This window comes from Sminthopsis crassicaudata, chromosome 3 (genome assembly GCF_048593235.1).
Source record: "Sminthopsis crassicaudata isolate SCR6 chromosome 3, ASM4859323v1, whole genome shotgun sequence".
Lineage (NCBI taxonomy): Eukaryota > Metazoa > Chordata > Mammalia > Dasyuromorphia > Dasyuridae > Sminthopsis > Sminthopsis crassicaudata.
In genome coordinates, this window is record NC_133619.1 from 148,197,123 (window position 1) to 148,217,325 (window position 20,203).

General features: G+C 36.9%; 1 protein-coding gene across 1 annotated transcript in view; it reads right to left on the reverse strand.

Annotated features, from left to right (window-relative positions):
- The window catches only part of ABCC4 (ATP binding cassette subfamily C member 4 (PEL blood group)), a 270,694-nt gene extending 252,285 nt beyond the window's left edge, over window positions 1-18,409 (reverse strand). The window contains 1 exon segment of the mRNA XM_074299360.1: window positions 18,117-18,409. Within this exon segment, the coding sequence (XP_074155461.1) occupies window positions 18,117-18,190 (74 nt within the window). The 5' untranslated portion in view covers window positions 18,191-18,409.
- Window positions 18,410-20,203: the final 1,794 nt, after the last annotated feature.

The following is a 20,203-nucleotide window of genomic DNA, read 5'->3' on the forward strand; positions in this document are numbered from 1 at the left end:
TGACTAAGTCACATGATCCCTATTCCTAAGCCTTGAACCCTGAGATGCAGGAAGTTAGTGAAGTTACATGAAGTGATATGACCTGTGGGAAGCAGACAACATTGGTGACCATGGGTTAACAACCTTTTAGTCTATCCAATGAAAAGGCTCGGGTCTTTTGCTTTTTAAACCCTGGCTTTCTCTTTGTACATGAAGATATCTCTGATTTGTTAATTAGGAAAAGGGGGCCTAGCACTTGTCCCACACCTCAGCATTAGGAAGAGGACTTTATTTTTTAAAAATTAATTTGAATTACCTTGGAATGACCAAGATGGATTTTCCTCCTTTGTTATATTTTATTTAAATTAAAAGAAAAATTATATTATGTAAATAGAGAATATAAATAAAATATTATAATAAATGTCATGTATTAAAATGTATAAATATAAACTAAAAATCCACATCGTCAAGCAGTAAAAGGCAGTGACCTAGACAAAGGATATGAACAGACAATTCTCAGATGATGAAATTAAAACTATTTCCACTCATATGAAAGTGTTCCAAATCACTACTGATCAGAGAAATGCAAATTAAGACCACTCTGAGATACCACTACACACCTGTCAGATTGGCTAAGATGACAGGAACAAATAATGATGAATGTTGGAGGGAATGTGGGAAAACTGGGACACTGATGCATTGTTGGTGGAGTTGTGAAAGAATCCAGCCATTCTGGAGAGCAATCTGGAACTATGCCCAAAAAGTTATCAAACTGTGCATACCCTTTCATCCAGCAGTGCTACTACTGGGCTTATATCCCAAAGAAATACTAAAGAGGGGAAAGGGACCTGTATGTGCCAGAATGTTTGTGGCAGCCCTTTTTGTAGTGGCTAGAAACTGGAAGTTGAATGGATGTCCATCAATTGGAGAATGGTTGGGTAAATTATGGTATATGAAGGTTATGGAATACTATTGTTCTGTAAGAAATGACCAGCAGGAGGAATACAGAGAAGCTTGGAGAGACTTACATCAACTGATGCTGAGTGAAATGAGCAGAACCAGGACATTATACACCTCAACAACGATACTCAACAACAATACTGTATGAAGACATATTCTAATTGAAGTGTATATCTTCAACATAGAGAAGATCCAATTCAGTTCCAGTTGATCAATGATAGACAGAATCAGCCAAACCCAGAGAAGAAACACTGGGAAAGGAGTGTAAAATGTTTGCACTACTGTCTTTCTACCCAGGTTACTTATACCTTCGGAATCCAATACTTAACATGCAACAAGAAAATTGGATTTACACACATATATTATATCTAGATTATGCTGTAACACATGTAAAATGTATTGGATTGCCTGTCATCTAGGGGAGGGAGTAGAGGGAGGGAAGGGAAAATCTGGAAAAATGAATACAAGGGATAATGTTATAAAAAAAATTACTCATGCAAAAAAAAATAAATAAATAAATAAGCAAATTCCAGTTAAAAAAAAAAAAAAAAAGGAAGTGACCTAGAAAAATATCGAATATCATCTGTGAAATTAACGTGAAAATAGTGCTCCAGATAATTGAGATCATACACTGATTCTGTCTCCCAAAACAGGGGAGCACCTTGTCTGTAACTTCTAGCCTTAGAGAATGGCCTAAATTCTGAAACACCCCGAACACACCAGTTTAGGAGTGTAGTCAACCAGATTAAAATATGATTGGAAAATATTTAACAAAATAAAGACTACAATAGAACACCGGTGTTAATATCTGGTTACATGAACGAATATGTGGCCTGCAGGGATCTCTCTATAACAAAGAGTGGGCCCCTTTCAACCTGAATTTGACACCATATGACATTATGTGTTGGCACTCACAATTGTGAAGGTAGACATTTCAATTACAATTCCTGTTGAAGGGAGCAAAAAAAAAAAATTAATGCTAATTCTGTGCTATATTGCACTTAAGACTCAAATTAATGAGAAATAACTTTATTTGATTATCAATATCCAAATTATTTCTATTTTGGAAAGATGTTCATCTGGCTGTGTCCTTCACTATGACCCCAAGAAAAGTTCAAGTAACATTTACAGGAATCTTGAGTAAGGCACAGATTTTAAAAGACAGCCTGTGTTAACATTCCAGAATTAAGCAACCCAATCACTATCTTATTTCTCCAAACACTCCCCTCACACCTTAATCTTTCTCAGTGTAAAAGGGTGAGTACTAACTACTCCAGTAACACAGAAAAGGATGAGAAAGTAATACTAAAATGAGTCAATAACCAAATTAGGGGTGGAAAACCTGGTGTATTCTTGGTTAAAAGATATGGCACCACCCTTAATTTGTTTCCTTAAGTCTTTTTTTTTCTTCTTCAACTGATCACCCATCTTTTACTAGGAGCCTGGATAATTATAGGTAAAATTAAAAAGAGCATTATTTTGTCCGATTTTTCAATTTCACTTCCAACTGTGTTATCCATCATATCATAGTGTTTCTTCTAAAAATAAAGAGATCTCTAAATCTAACAGATTATGTTTTGGTACTTAACATTATCAGCATTAGTCTCTCCTAAAGCCATCATCAGTCACTATGATTTTGACTTCTGCTAGGTTTCTTGCATTTTGAAAGCTTTTCATTCTACCCAGCTTGGACACTATTTGGTCAGTCAACATCTATTAGATTGCTCTTAGATAATTATGGATCATACATATTATACATATATATATATATGTATATATGTATGTATTCATAAATATTTATAGCCAAAGACTGCTAAACTAGGGTGAATCTTAAGAAGAGAAAGAAAAACAAGGAGGGAAGAAGGGAAAGAGAGGGGGGGAGGGAGGGAGGAACTAAAGTTTTCTTTTTTTCTTACTAACATTAGAGTTAAAATCCAAAACAGTTGGAAATAATCTTTGCTAAGTGTTCTCTCATCAATAGGTAATACTCAGAGCTGTTTTTTTCTGAGGATAAAAATCCATTCTGTCACTGCCCTTCTTTCTGTACTCATTTTTTTTTCTCCTAAAAATCCTTTATAATTAATTCAAGGACTTGTTAATAGATTGTGGCCCAGAAAGGGACAAAATTAAATAGCCCATAAAACGACAACCTCACCTCACTAGCACTCAGTTTTGAGAGCCTACAATTCAAGAATCAAATTCTTAGGACAAAAAGGACTACTGAATCCAGCAGCTCTCTCACTGTACTGAAGAAAGCACTAAAACTCAGGAGGTGAGCTAAAAAAAATTAAAGACTTTCCAAGTTAAGTATACTGCTAAGAGTACAAAAAATAAGCAAGGGACTGAAGGAGGCTAGGGAAGGAATATAGCTATCTCTCAGCTTTTGGAGGGATCATTATAAGTACAAAATTTACACTTGTTTACCAGTCTGATTATCAAAAAAGAAAATAGAGGGTAGGTGACTTTAGATCTAATCTGAGATAGGAAGAGTAGACAAGAGTACCTTATATTGTCTCAAGTATCATAAATAGCAATACTTAGCACTGTTTTGTTTTGTTTTAAGGAATAAAAGGTTTTACACGAGGGGAAAACAAACTTGATTATCATACTTTGTGAATGGAATGAGCTCATTCTTACCCATAAAATGAAAGAAGATGACAAAATGGAATAGAAAGCAAAATCCACATTATTTTGTATTTAAAAAAGGCTCTTAAAGCAAACAATTACATACAGCCTAAAAAGTACATTCAGCCTAAGTTCTCATCTTGGATCAGAATTTAACATGCTATAACTAAATCTAAAACAGGAATAGCAATTAATTTCTGACAGAACAATAAAAATAAATTTCCAAAAGAAAACGCAGAAAAGGAAACCGTATTGTAATGCCACAGTTCTCTTTTATAGTCCTGACTCGGTTTCCCTAATTGTTCTGCTTCAGTTTATAATTGTTCTGATCAATCCAGCAAAACCTCCCCTCCCTCTTAATCAGAATATTTGATAAGGATAAAAGATCTTATAGTTTAGAATATCAGAATTCCTCTCCCCATCCCAAGCCATCAGAATGTCAGATACTGCCTTATCAAGATGCCTCTCCCCATCTCCAGGGTTCCTCTCCCCATTATGTCATCCCCTCTCTGGTGGCCCACCCCACCCTGTCAGAGACCCATTCCCGCTCTCAGCACCCTGACTCTGTCCCTGCCTCAGTCTACCCCCTGTGAATGACTCCTGTGTATATATGTCATTGAGAACTCACATCGTTTGCTGGATTCTTGGAGACAATAGTCTCTTTCAGCCCTGGGACCAAAGCATGGATCCATTGATCCCAATAAATCTCTCCCTTTCAAATAAAATATTAAATACTCTCTAATCTCTATCTTGCCTCAGTTTCTCTGGCATTACAGTATTATGAAATAGTTATCACAGATAGAGAAACATTGTTAACATTAAATATATAAATGTACCAAATGGCATAGAATTAAGCATTGAAGGACATAGCTTAATATAGTAGCTAGAGTGATGAATTTAGTCAGAAATACCTGGGTTTAAATCTCACTGCAGATATTTAAGAGCCATGCATTTGGAAAACTTATGTTCCAGTTTAGACAAGGCTACATAAAACTGCATGCTCACAACCTCCTCTAGCTTTAATATCTTCTGTAAAATATCAGAAAGATTACAGACGAGAGTTGTCACATTTTGGCCAAGAAAGGCCATGTAATTAGGAAGTGTTTAAATAAAAATACAAAACTTGTTAATTTGAGGTTTTCTAAGTCAATATACTACCTGTAAAGATATATTTCTATTTAATTTTAAACCCATAAAATGAATAAAAATACAATACAACATAGATAATAACAATTTGTGGTTTTCTAAGTCAATATTCCACCTCCACAGGGATCCATTTCTCTTGGAGTTTGATATCACTGCCAGCAAGAAAGTTAAGATAGGATGAATAAAAGGGAAAATTTTGTTCCTATTTTCAAAAAAACAGGAAGAAAATAGTTTTACAAGCCAGTGAATTTAATTTTGGTTCCTGAAGAAACTCTAGATCAGGAGATTTAATTTTTAAATGGTTAGTGAGCATCAAGAAAGGGAAATAAGTGGTGATTATGAAGAGCTAGGGAAACCTTATCAAGAACAGATCATGGCCAGAATAATCCCCTTTTCCTTTTTACACAGTTTTACTAAACAAATAAATGCAGAGAATTATGTAATCATAATTTAACTAGATTTTTAAGATGCAGACACCTGGACTGCATGGTAATACAATTATGGATTCCTGGGATCCAAGAGTCCTCAAAGTCAGAGGGCAGTTTCAGGGTACTCCCCATCAAATATAAACTTGGGAGAATCTTTACTGGAGTGTCACAAGATCTAAGCTTGGCTCTCTGCTACTTAATATTTTCATGTACATAAGGGACAAGGATGCTAAACCTTACACAATGAATGATGCAGTAAAGATGCAAAACATCTTGACAGACTTGAGCAGAGGTTCTCAAACTTTTTGGTCTCAGGATCCCTTTAATCTTCTTAAAAATGACTGAGAACCCCAAATATTTTTTTATTTATGTGGGTAATATAAATAACTTCTTAGTAGTGTGAAAACATTTTTTGACTTTGCTGACACTTTCCCTGCTCCAAGGGTCTCAAGGACCCACAGGCCACATTCTGAGCAGAGGTGTGGTAAACAGGTTCATTGGAGTCAAACAAAAATCCTGCTAATATGTGGTTTTCTAACTCAACTCGAAGGTGACCTTGTTTTACCTGAGTTGGACATCATTGGACTAGAGCAATGGACTATATAAATATATATGATGAAATTCAAGGATAAATGAGAAAGCACATCATTGTATTCAAAAAATCAGCTTCATGAGTACAAGATGGGATTAGCTTAGCAGTTTGAGAAAAATCTGGTTATTTCTAGCTAAAAGTGAGCTAATGACAATTAAAAAAACAAAACAAACAAACAAAAAAAACCACCTAATATAATCTTGGGCTGAACACTGAGAGAAGTTTATCTTTTGGAATGTGACCATATTAGGAGTGTTGTGTTCAGTTCTGAGTATCATGGTTTAGGAAGGATGCTTTAGAAGTGCAACCAAGACAGAAGAGAGGAAGGGATAAGATGAACGAAATGAACAAATGCAAACCATTAAGACCATTAGGAAAAAAAAAAGTTCAAAATCGCTAGCACTCAGGAACTCAGAATAAAATAAGCCTGAGGCAAAACTACCTCTTACTCATTAAGCTAGCAGAAATGCTAATAGATTAAAAAAAAAAAAAAAAAAAAAACCTTATTGTTGAAAAGATTTTAATAAAGTTAAGCAATGAACTGATTCAATTGTTCTGAAAACCATTTGGAATTACTCAAATTGCCAGGAACCAGCCACTATATAAGCAAAAGATCGAAACAAAACTGTTTTTCCTCTCAAAAAGCTTACATTCTATGGGGGGGAGGGGGGCAAAATTGATAAACCAATAGATAGATAGTTGGATGGTGGATGAATGGATGGATAGATGATGGATAGACAGATAAATAAGTAAATCCTTCTATCCAAAATAAATAAAACAATTTCGGAGTAGAAGGAGCAATAAAAACTTGGAAATTCAGGGAAAACCTTATTTGTGGAAGGAAATGGCACTTAAACTAAGCTCTGAGGGAGTTAAGGAGGCACAAGAAGTGAAAGTGAAGTAGTCTTTCAGATGGGAGATGGAATGTCATATAAGAACAAGTAGGAAAATTTGATCAAAATGTAGACTGCATAATAGAAATAGGATGCACAACCAAGCTAACAGTTTACCCAACAAACTTGTATTTTTATCTAAAAATGGGCCCTCACTGTCACAAGGCAATCTATTCATTGCCCCTAATAGATGCCCTATCTCCCCACAGAAGCTAATCCTAAACTTTCCTCTCCTCAAGCTGCCCTCATTGGCCTTCCATATTACTACTCTCCTGGTTCTCCTTCCCATGTGACTGTTTCTCAATCACTTTTGCAGGTTTATTATCCATATCATATGCTTAACTGTGGATGTTCCCAATAGTTCTATCCCAGGACTACCTTTCTCATTAGTTCCCAGAGACTTAATTATCATCTCTAAAGAGATGACTCTATATATTTCTATATATTATCTCTCCCCAGAGCTTTAGCCTCACATCAGTAGCTGCTTATTGGACAATTCAAATAGGCTATATTCCTAGGAAAACAGATACTCAACATATCCAAGATAATCTTTCATTTAAACCTACCCTTCTTTCAAACCTCTCTATTTCTGTTAACATTAATGACCATTTTTCCAGTCTTCCAGGTTTCCAATCTGAAGTGATCCTAGTCTCCTTAATTTTTTTTCATCCCTTTTACCCAATTAAATTGTCTAACTTTATCTTCATAGAATCTCTTGCAACCAATTCCCTTCTCTCTACTCCCATAACCAACTCAATAGTTCAGAACTTCATTAGTTCTCCTTTAACTACAGGACTGGCTTCCTGGCCACCTAATTTGCTTTGTTGGTCTCAAGTCTCCCTATTCCAATCCATTCTCTATTTAAAGGCCCATGTGATTTCCTTCAGGACTGCTGTGACCTTGTCACTTATACTCCAAGGACTTCTGCTGGCCTCTAAGATCAAATGTATCTCCTCTGTTTTTTCTTTCTAGATTCTGCCTCCCTAATTGTTCTTTCTCACACATGGCACTCTATGTCTCAGTTATGCCCGAAAATACTTCTTCCTCAAATCCAACTAAAAGAAGGGATTCTTCCTTCAAGACAAAATCCACCCATCTCTCCATGAAGGCTTCCCTGATAATAGCACCAGCTACCATTTTACAACGTCTCTGATATACCAGTCATTGTGCTAAGTGCTTTTCAAATATTATCTTATTTGATCCTCAAAACAATCCTGGACATCAGGTGCTATTATTATATCCATTTTACAATTGAGGAAACAAAGAATAGTGAAGTGATTTGATCAGGGTCACATTAGAACACAGGTCTTCTTGATTGGTACACTATCTATTATGTCACCTAAATGATTTTCCATCTCCCCCAAGATGCTAGTATTCTTATTCCATATTTATTCCATATAAATATGTGTGTATGTGTGTATATGAGAAATATGAATATATGCACACATGTACCTTGTCTTTTTCAATAGATTATAACTTAATTATAAGTATTATTTCAATTTTTTTTATATTTGACTCCATATCACTTAGAACAGTACCTGGAATATAGTAATCAATGAATGTTTGTTAGTTGATGGTTGGAAAAATCACAAGAAAAATTTTTGATCCAAACATCTTACAACTAGGACTATATGAAGGAAAAAATGAATAAAACAAAAAGCACTTACAAAGTGCCAAACATTAAAATAAGTACAGGAAATATAAATAGAAAAAAAAAAAACAGATCTACTCTCAAAGAGCTTCTATTCTAACCGTGGGAGAAAACATGTAAAAGAAATTCAATTGTACATAAATGGAAAAATCCAGAAGTAAGGGCAAGTGGCAAGGCCTTCGGATGCTTGGTTTATGTCACTAGGTGTAAGGGCTTAGGGTAAAGGCAAGATCCCAGAAGGCTTAATTCTTAGAGGACAAGATCTGGTGGTTTTCTATCCAAAAGCAATGGTGTTTGTTGGTGACTCCCATCTTAAACAAACATTTGTGAGTAATCAAGGAATCTGGATGAGTTCCAGGAAATTCTGGTTAAAGGTAGAAATAAGAAATAAGAGCATATGGATGGTTGGGTGAAGGAGTGGGCAGAGCATCCAACCTGCAGTCCAGAAGTTCTGAATTAAAATTTGTGTTCAGATAATTCCTAGAAGTGAGATTCTAAGAAAAGTCACTTAACTTCGGTTTCCTATGAATAAAGAATAATAATGGCACCTGCCTCCCTGGATTGTTATGAGGATCAAATGAGATAACATATTATTATTAATTAACCCTTAGAATGACTGGTCTCCCTGCCTTTTCAAGATAGGTTCTAGGATAGCCCAGAGATGAAGAAGGCATGTACTTCCTCCGGTTTCCAAGCCCATGAGAGCAAGAACGCTAACGTACAAAAATATGGTTTAAAAGTTGAAAATTAGGGGCAGCTAGGTGGCTCAGTGGATAAGAGCACCAGCCCTGAATTCAGGAGGACCCAAGTTCAAATCTGGTCTCAGGCACTTAACACGTCCTAGCTGTGTGACCCTGGGCAAGTCACTTAACCCCAGCCTCAGGGGGGGAAAAAAAAGTTGAAAATTAGATATAATTCTAACATAATAATACAAATAGCACTACATTTTTAATTTTGCAAAATGATTTACATTCATTGTCTTTGAACCTCACAAAAATAAGAATTATTAATTCTATTTACATACAAGGAAACAGGTTTAGAGAAGTGACTTGTTCAGTTTTATCATTCATAAAATAGAAATAATAACTATAAACAAATAGTAATAATAAATTAAGGAAAAAAATTATAGGAGATGACAGAATAAGTTAGTTCTATATCTAAAAACAACAAAAAATATCATTTCCTAGGATATTTGATCATCTCAAACAAGCTATTTTCTTTTTCTTTTTCTTTTTTTTTTTTTTTTGCTGAGGCAATTAGGGTTAAGTGACTTGCCCAGGGTCATCCAGCTAGGAAGTGTTAAGTGTCTGAGACCAGATTTGAACTCAGGTCCTCCTGAATTTAGGGCTGGTGCTCTATCCACCACCTATCTGCCCAAAACAAGATTTTTTCAAAAACACCAACTTGAACTTAATAGTAATTTAATCTACTAACTGTAGTTGCAGGAGACAAATAGAAATTCTACTGAAAAATCCATTAAGACGCTCCAAATTAAATCAACATGTATTTTGACACTTGAAGATTTCAATGAAGCAATGATTTTAGAGAATATGGTTAAGGAAGTAAGCAAGAAATGAGACATTATAAAGGCTTATCGTCACAGAAACTTCATACTCTATAAATAACTTTTTAGGAGAAAAAAATAACGGAGATGCTAGACATGGCAAATACCAAATAGCATCATGAAAGTGACAATGATGTATAATATTTTAACAGACAGTAAACAATAGAAATCACATTTATTAGCAGAAAGATAAAAAAGAATACAAAACTTTATAGAATAAAATTTTTTAAAAGACATGATATACAATTAAAACAACTAAATCTGAACTATATGATCAAGTTATTGATTTGTATGAAAAAGTCAAACTCTGAGACTCAGATATATTGCTATTTTAACTTTTTTCTTCTTTTATTATTTGTTGCAAGACTCAATGTGTAGAAAGGCCATGTTAAGAAATAATTTTGTTGCAAAAACAAAAAAAATACCTATAAAAATGAAAGCTACCTTCAAAAAAAAGGTTTTTAAAACTTTAATAATGCCTTCCCTTTCCCTTTCCCCCAAAATGGGATCTGGATCAAGCAAATATAAAACAATGTTGATTCTAATAAATTTTCTAAAGAAGTTTAACTGATATAACTCAACTCATAAAAGATCAAAAGAACCTAGAAACCTCAATAGCTAATAACACCTGATCTCCTTGCCAAGTAGAGAAATGTCAGCCAAGGGCAACAACAAGGTAGAAGAGAGATTCTTTAATAAAATCTAAAGGAAAAAAGCTTGATCACAGGAAAGAGATAAGGAAATGTATCTCTATTCCTTCCCTGGAGAGGTAGAATTCTATGAGTTTGAAATACTGCAACACTCTCAAATGTGGCTGTGTCAATTATTTCAGTGTTTTTTCCTTTGTTATAATTGATGGGAGGAGAATAAGGGTATACTGGAAGGGTAAAATGAAAGTAACAAAAGTAATCAATATAACTTAAAAGTTTGTGGCAAAAGATGATAGAAAATTCTAAGTGGTATCGCTTCATAAAACACAAGCCACAATGGAGGGAAATATGTTTTAAAGAATACTTAGTGACTAACCAAATCATCTAGGACAATAAACAGGAAAAAAAAAAAATCAGTATTTTTGCAACAAACTCTTCATCACTACTAAGCACAGTGGGGCTATTATATTTGGCCTTCAGCATTACAGTACCAGAAAATTAAAGTAGAGGTCAAAATTACAGAGAAGAATAAATATGGGAAAAGTGGCTAAATCAAACTAAATACAAACTAAGTTAAAGATGACATAATTATAGAGTCACTGAGGAAATGACTTTCAAGTTTTCTGAAAGGGGAATAGTACCAAAAATGTTGGGGGATGGGGAAATAAGGATTCTTTTATTACTCAAAAAATGGCAAAAAATAATGTATTAAATAAATCCCTAATTCTGATTACTTATTAAATTATTATTTGATATTAAATAAACCCTTAACTATCCTATTCCTCAACTCAGATTATTTATTAAATTATTAGATAAAATAAACAAATAATCCTTAACTATCCTCTCCCTAGGCAATTTTAATGAAAATATCCTAGACATATATCAATGTCATCTTTGATGAAGCAAGAGTATCTTTCCAACTGCTTAAATACATAGAAAAGATTTCATTGTGCTTGACAGTGCACTATATAGACACTATTTCACTTGAAGTAAAATGTGGCCTTAAAGGTTTTCTTTATACAAAGTCTCTCCATATGTCAAAAATATATAATATTCTTTTAAAGATGTAACAAACAATGCTGTTCAGTGAACTTCAGATTTCTCTCTATCTTAATAGATGACAATTCTGTTCAGTGAACTTTAGATTTCTATCTATCTTAGTAGATAATGATATCTATTAAGGAGACATTATGTTCAACAAGGAGTTTGTCACTGGAAGATGGATTCCTACAGAAAGTAAGATCCTCTGTATAACTCTATTTGCAGATGACCTTGTACTGACAATATCAAACTAGAGAACACTGCAAAACATTTTAAGTGAGATCCATAGTTATTCAAAAAAGAGTGTGAATTATTTACACAGAAAAAAAAAAAAAAAACCCAAGTGAATAAGGAATGTCTATTATAAGACTATGGGTGCAAAAAAAAAACAAAAAACAAAAAAAACAAACAAACAAAAAAAAAAAAAAGAGAGAGAGAGAAAATAAATTCCTTTTTCCCCTGGCCAAACACATAAGTGGTGCAAAAAAAAAAAAAAAAAAAGAGGAAAAAAATAGATAAGACTATGAAGTTATACCAATTATATACAATTATACCAAAAAAATGCAAGGCACAATTAACATGTCTGAGAGAAGTTTAAATCAAATACCTTTAATAAACTAGTAACAAAGCATTTTTGCAGTTATATTGTTTTATCAACTATTAAAATCTTTCTACTTCCTTACTTGTTCTGAGGCATAAACATTTCCAAGAATACATCGTGTTTAGGGCTGAAATCAAGGTCACTTTTATTTAGCAAAAAGAGTCAGGGCATTTTAGTTCTAAAACACTTTTTGGGGGGGGCGAGGGCTCACACTGGGGGACATAAGGAGAGTGTGGTTTCAGCATGGCTTCTTAACTACCTCCCATAGTCTTTAATAATGGGTATCCATTCTTTCCCCTTATCTCCAGTTACTCTACATTTGGAACCATAAATCATCAATCTATAAAGAAATCAATTGTACCAATGTTCCAGGTCCCCACCATTCAGTAGCATTCCCCTATCTCTATCCATCCATACCCATTGACAATGTGTATTGTTCCATCCTCCTCCTCTCTTGCACCCCAAGAAAAGTTCCTAGAATTAGGCAAGTCTTTGCTTTTGATTTCAAGTCTCCAACTTTTAATATAGGGCTTAGCAAATAGTTAAATTTTAATAAATGCTCATTCATTTTCAAATGGGTCTACAAGAAAAAGGGAGGAGAGACTGAGAGGGAAAAAGACAGAAAGAAAAGTAATTTATGCCCAGAGAGAAAAATAATCTATGCCCAATCACCAGCTACATTAAAAACCTCAATAATCAGGCAAAATAGGAAGGAAATCAGATTCAATGAGTATAAAATTTCAGTTATATAATCTTTTAAAGAAACTCATTTTCATTTGTCTCAAATGCATACAATAAGTTGACCTACACCAAAAACTTCCAGTAAAACTGCTTTGAGGAATCATTAGCAGTCTTTATATTAGAATATAAAAAAACAAAATGAAGCATTGTAGAGCTCAGCTTATAATTCTTAATTTCTTCTAAAATACTTTTAAAAAAGAAAGAACACTTAAAGAAAACTTTTTTGTCCTCAATTCTCTGAAGAGGTAAATGTTACCCTAGAAAGTACTATGCTTACTAAACTCATTCTCCTTTCTACCATTTGTACGTTGTTTTGTATAACTAGTAACCTCTTTGCTCACCTGTGAAATAAAATGAAAAATATTATTAGATACTGCCTCAATTAAGAGATCATATGTAATTGATATCAATATTATTTTATTACTATTTTATATCAAGATATAAGTATATGCAGTTTTTACTTATTTTATGTAGTCTATTTAGATTTTAGAAAAGCACTGAATTTAATATGTACTTTTGTTCAGTTTCACACAACAATCTAATCTTTTTCTGTTCATTGACTTTTGAAAAGTTTATATTATGGTTTAAATTCATGATTAGTTTTAAAGCTTAAAATAAAAGCTTTTGACAGTGTTTCAAGTGCTACCCTTACGGAAAAGATGAAGTAGTTCAATGATTCAGATTCCAAAAGGTTAGAACAATGGGATAAAACTAATAAGAGAAACTAAAATCCCACACCTGGCTTAAAAAAAAAAAATCTTTAAAATCTTTAGTTATGTTAGTAACATCAACACCTGACTGTCTTGTTGGTGTTGTTACTCCTTCATTTTCAAAGAGGACCTATAGCATCGTGGGATCATTTCTTCACTTTCCAGTGAATTGAATTTAAATAGGGCAGTATTGCCCAAAGTCACCAACTTCACTTTTTCTGTCAGTCATTCAAGTCCAGCTGCAAGACAGAAATCAAGGCAACTAATATTGTATAGGATTAGAAATCAGGTTGATGGGGGGGGGGGGGGAGTGGGAAAAAAACAATACATTTTTATAAGAAAATGCACAAATAAACATGATTTAGTTTCTATGCTATTTATTCAACAATAACTATCATTTATATTGGCTCCCTAAAGGGCAGCCTAGTTCCAAGTTTCAACTATGATTTGGCCGGGCAGTGAATGCTTTTGGGGAGGAGGAAATATATGTGAAAGAAAAAAAAATCACAAGTAGAAAAGGAGAACTGCATTCTTTCTGCAGTTTCTTTTGACTTATCACTGGGATTTGGAATACACATACACATAGACACTTAGGATACTCAAAAAATAGATTATCTTTCTAGACACATCTAGCCCTTTTAACATAAGAAGTTCCCTAACACCTGAAGAAGACATTCATGGCTCTCTAGGAGAGGTTGTAAAATGGTCACTACGAATCTCTAGAGGGGGAAACCACACTAACTCCTCTTTGTCTTGACAGAAACATCTACTAAGCAATTCCTAAGAGAAGGAAGCATTCTCTAAGTGCAATCCACCTCCTCTGTTTATACTTCCTTGTTATCTTGGTTTCTTGTTTGTTTTTTAAAAAACTTTTCAAATAGCATTTTCTTAACATCAACCAATAGATGGAGTGACACTTTTTCCACACAAGTTTTTTACACTGACTTTATTCACTGACTTTAATGATTAGCTACCTAGCTAGTTAGTGATCTCCCGCTTAAGTTACAGATACACCAGGATAAGCACCCCAGGCAAATCAGAAGGATGGAGGATTTCCCTCTCTTCTCAAAGGCCTTTGGCATTTTAAGTAACACTTGAAGAAGAACTACGTGAAAATGAGTAAATAACTGCACAGGACAAACAGAAAATAATAAAAATATAGTGATATTCCTCTCTGAAAAAGCATTCAGCATAATGCTATGACCAAAAAAATAAGAGTTCAGAGCAATAATAGTAATATGTCTGAGGGTGAAAAGCAATAGAAGATGACTCATTTGGGCCCACCTAGTTCTGGATCCTTAACTAGGGTCACAGGAGGTAAGAGATTGAAGAATCTTAGAGCACACATGTCACATAGGCTGTCTACTGGAAACTAAATTAAAATGTAAATGTAAATATTTAATAAAATAAATACAAATGCAATAAAAAAATAGATAACATTTTTAAACTGAGTCATTATGCAGGAATCCTTATGTAAGGGATTAATGGCCTTCAAGTCTATTTCCATTTGATACCAATGTTCTGGAGGATCATTTAGTCCAACATTTTTTTTTTACACAAATGCGGAAACCAATGCCTAGAAAGGTTAAGATAGTAAGGAACAAAGTTGGTTTTGAATCTAGCTTCTGCTATGAATGAATGACAGATTTCCTGATCAACTGGCCAATGCTATCTACCTTTCCTGTCACAAGCTTCTCACCTGTAGTAAGGAAATGTGGATTAGGAAGCAAGGGAAAGTTTTGACTTAAATGATCACAATGTCCTTTAATATTTTAAAATCATTTGACTTCAATGCAGTGAGGCAACCACCTACTTCACAAACAATGCATGGCCATTTGTGTGAACCCGTCAAAAGAGTGAATAGCCCATAAAAATCCATCTACCATATTTTTAATGGCAGCTACTTCCCCTAAGAACTGCTCACTCTGATTTTTTTTTTTTTTTTTTTTTTTAAAGAAAAAGGCAAGGGGCAGCTAGGTAGTACAGTGGATAGAGCACCAGGAGGACCAGAGTTCAAATGTGGTCCCAGACACTTAAGACTTCCTAGCTGTGTGACTGTGGGCAAGTCACTTAACCCCAGCCTCAGAAAAAGAAAAAAAAGAAAAAGGCAAATAAAGGCAATAATTGTTTTCCTACTATTTCTTAACTAGTGACAAAAATAAACAACCAAAAGGTCTTACAAAAGGAAAAATTTTATTTAGGTTCAAGTGTACCTGATGTTATTTATTTATTTATACACACACACACACACACACACACACACACACATATATATCCCTTATCTTTTAGTCTGAAATTTTACCAAGCCTGCAACTGTATGGATACATATATACATACATATATTGTATTTAATTTATACTTTAACATATTGAACATGTATTGGTCAACCTGCCATGGGTGGGGGGAAGGAGGGGAAAAATTAGAACAAAAGGTTTGGCAATTGTCAATGTTGTAAAATTACCCATGCACATATCTGGTAAATAAAAACTATTTTAAAAAAAATTTACCAGGCCTTAATCACAGGCAAAAAGTACTAATGCTACATTGTACTTAGAATATTTCCATTCATAAAACTGATTGTGCTTTTTAGCTACATGCAATTTACCACACCCAGATAGCATGTCAGAAGGCACTTTTACATAGAAGAAAGACAGCTGTCCTGCCAGGAGAAAGTTAAAGAGGAGGAGTCAGATCCATTGCATCTGGAGCTCTGAAAGCAATCTCAGATAAGCTCACCCCTGCTTCTTTTAGACATGGGAGAAGGGTGATTCAGGCAGCTAGGTGGCTCAGGATCTGAAGTCACTAAGTGCTGAGTTTAAAAAACTCAGTTACTTTCTAGATTTTGTACTCACTTACTCGATGGGCAAGTCATTCAAACTAATTTGCCTCCATTTCCCCACCTGTAAAAGAGGCTGGAGAAGATGGTAAACAACTTCAGGATCTTTGCTGAGAAAACTCCAAATGTGCTCACGAAGGACAATTTAAACTGAAAATCACATCTCCACTGCAACAGGGAAGCCCCGGCTAAGAAATACTGGGTCAACAGGATGAATACAGAAAGGCCTCGAGAGACTTATATGAACTGATGCTGAGTGAAATATGAGCAGGACCAGGAGATCATTGTATACTCCAACAACACTATATGACGATCAGTTCTGATGGACGTGGCTCTCTCCAACAATGAGATGAAGCAAATCAGTTCCAACAGAGCATAATGAACTGAACCAGCTACACCCAGTGAAAGAACTCTGGGAGATGACTATGAACCACTACATAGAATTCCCAGTCCCCTTATTTTTGTCCGCCTGCATTTCTGATTTCCTTCACAGGCTAATTGTACACTATTTCAAAGTCCGATTCTTTTTGTACAGCAAAACAACTGTTTGGTCATGTATACATATATTTTATCTAATTTATACTTTAACATATTCAACCCGCCATGGGGGGGGGGGAAAGAGGGAAAAATTAGAACAAAAGGTTTTGCAAATGTCAATGTTGTAAAATTACCCATGCAAATATCTGGTAAATAAAAACTATTAATTTTAAAAAGTTAATTAATTAAAGAAAAAAAAGAAATAAGGGAAAAACTAAAAAGAAAAAGAAATAATGGGTCTTCGGGTGTAGGTCTCGTTGAAAAGAAGATAGTTCGGTTTCAGTATCATCAGTGTGTGTCCCTTTTACTTTCGACTAAGCATCCTACCTCCTTCACCATGTCTCACTAGCTCACATTTAACTTAAAGGGGTAAAGGCGTCAGTGTCCCGAGAGGGACTCTCCAGGAGTTAAACAGATATATTCTCTCTCCTCCCATCACCCTCCTTTAGGGAAAAAAAAAAAAAAAAATCCGTCCTTTGAAACAAATACGCATAGTCAAGCAAAATAATTCCCACTCCGTGTCCAAAACCGTATCGCAATCTCGAGATTCAGAATCCATCAGGTCGATTAGGGCATAGTTTATTGTCAGGCAGGAGGTCATGTAAAGTACACCAACCTTCTGCCTCAATCTCTCCCTCTTGTCTCTTACACACACACTCGTGCGCGCACGTGGTCACCCATCCACTGACCCTGGTCTATGAGGATAGCGGGTCTTCCCCTGCACCCCACCCCTGCTCTTGTAGTCAGTTACACTTCCTGAAGCCCAGGCAGAAAGAATATTTAATTAGTCACGACCGGTAAGCGCTGCTGCTGCCAGCCGACCCCTCAGAAGCAGGCGCAGCCGGCAGCCCTGGGCAGCAAGCAGGGAAGTAGCAGGGGACGGGCCGTTCCACCCCGCGACCAGGAAGCCGCGGCGCGGATGGATCAATGAATGGCGGAAACTGCTCCCCAATCCGCCCACCCGCTCGCCCAAAAAATGCACCTCCGGGGCAGCGTGCAAACCCGATCCCCGGAGGAAAAGCGTGTGCAGCCGCAGTGGGAAGCGGCAGCCTGGGAGGGGTATCAGCAGGGGCGCCTCGCTAACGGTTTCACAAAGCAAAGCTAAAACAGGGCTGTGGGACGCAGACCCCCTGTGCGCTCACTCACTCACTCACTCACTCACCAAAAGAATATTCGGGAGCAGAGGTTAGCGTTTTGCAAAGGGTTGGGTTTGGCGTCCTGGTACACGGGCTGCATCTTGGCCACCCTGCCGGAGGTGCTCGGCGCTCTCCGCGGAGGACGCTAGCCGCCGCCGCCGCCCTCCCCCCTGGGGCCGCTGCTGCCGGTGACTCGGGAGACTGGCGATGCTAGCGCGACCGAGCGGCTGCTCTGCACCTCGGCGAGCGGCCGGCTAAAAGCGCCACAGAACCAGCTCGGCTTCCGGAAACTGGAGACCGGCGACACGCCTCCTTCCCCGCCTCCGAGCTCCCGGCGCTCCGCCTGGCTCCTCAGGGTTAGCACCTCTCTGTCCTCGCGGTGGGAGCCCGGCGCGCGGCCGGGCCGCTACGTGTGCTACCTCCCCGCAGGCAGGGTGTCGGGGCTGCCCCAGCCGACTGGGGGCGCCAAAGAGAAGAGGGGAGAGCCCGGGCGGGGAAGGGGCGCTCGTCTGCGGGACTGCGAGAGAAGATTGAACTGGATTCGAGGCTTGGAGCCGGACTGCCCGACGCCTACTCTGCTATTTTTGAGCTGCTGGAGGACGGAGAGTAAACAGGCAGCACCGGGCAGGGGTGCCCAAGTGGAAGGCGAATGGCCGTCACATGGCCGCTTATAACTGTCCAGCCGGGAAGAATGCCCGTGGACCCCTGCGTGCCCTCACTCTGTGTCCATGCAGCGACGAGAGCTTGGACTCTTGTGCGTTACGGGAATGTAACGATTCTGCGAGAGGAAGAGTTTGCCGAATGGCACATTTCCAAATCGGCGCTTGGAAGCCTGGGTCGGGGTTCCGCGGGCGTGCTGGACCGAGTTTTGCAGGAGGCACTGACTCTGTATGGTTAGCGCTTGCATGCCTTTGCAATCCCCTGCACCAGTACTAGCAGAGAGAACTTTCTCGTACCCAAAGTTCGTGGCCATTAAAAAAAAGTGCGGCGCGAAATCTGCTACTTTCTCAATTGTCCATTACTTAGGATATGACTCACCCCGTACTAGGGCTCAGGAATCCTATGTCACCTTGACTAGCACTTAACCGCTGTAGTTCTCATCTATAAACAGGAATAAGTTCGTTTCAACTCAGCGATTAAAAAAAAAAAACACAAAAAAAACTTTCTACTGGCATTTACATTAAATACAAGATAATTTGAGGAAATCCCTTTAGCCAGAAAACGAGGATCCGAAACAGTTTGACCTTACTTTGAACCTTAAAGGCGATCCCCGGGTGGAAGCCAAAATGCCAATGTGCAATGTTCCTTAGCATAAATTTTTCCTTCACTTAGGGCTTCAAATCATGACCCACATTTCAAGGATACAGCATCACTATATTTAAGAATGCTTGTAAAATATTGAGCATGTATTGGCCAACCTGCCATCTGGGGGGGAGGGGGAAGGAGGGGAAAAATTAGGACAAAAGGTTTGGCAATTGTCAATGTTGTCAAATTACCCATGCATATATCTGGTAAATAAAAACTATTTTAAAAAATGCTTGTAAAGCTTGCATCTTAAAGCTGACTTCAAGGTTTAACAAGTTATTTTAATTTGTAGAATATATAGGGGTCAAAAGGGACGCAAAGGATAGAGAGCTAGAAGGGAATTTAGAGAACATTAAGTACAACTAGAAAACTAAGGCTTAAGACAGGTTGTAACTTGCCCAAACATACGCTAAAGTAGCAAATAAACCTTGTGACTCTGGATTGAAATACAAATTAGCCTTTACTCCCTCTCCTTTTTAGAGAATGTTTTCCCCACAACTCCAGTGGTCCTGACATTTCTGCCAGTAAATTTGATCTGTGATAAGGAGACTAAATGGTAAAGTGGAACGAAAGCTGAGTTCAAATTTCCAGTCATAGTTCCTTCCCCCACTCTGCTTCCCGCCTCACTTGGCTTCAAAGCCCAGCAAAAAATCCCACTTTCGGAAGCTCTCCCTAAATTCTGGTGCTTCCTCTTTGTGGGTTGTTTTATCTCCCGCACTTAAAGCACCTGGTACATAATAGGTGTTTATTGACTAAATTGTCTATATTATTTGCATATAAAGTGGGGTAAGTCAGTTTAACCTCAGGC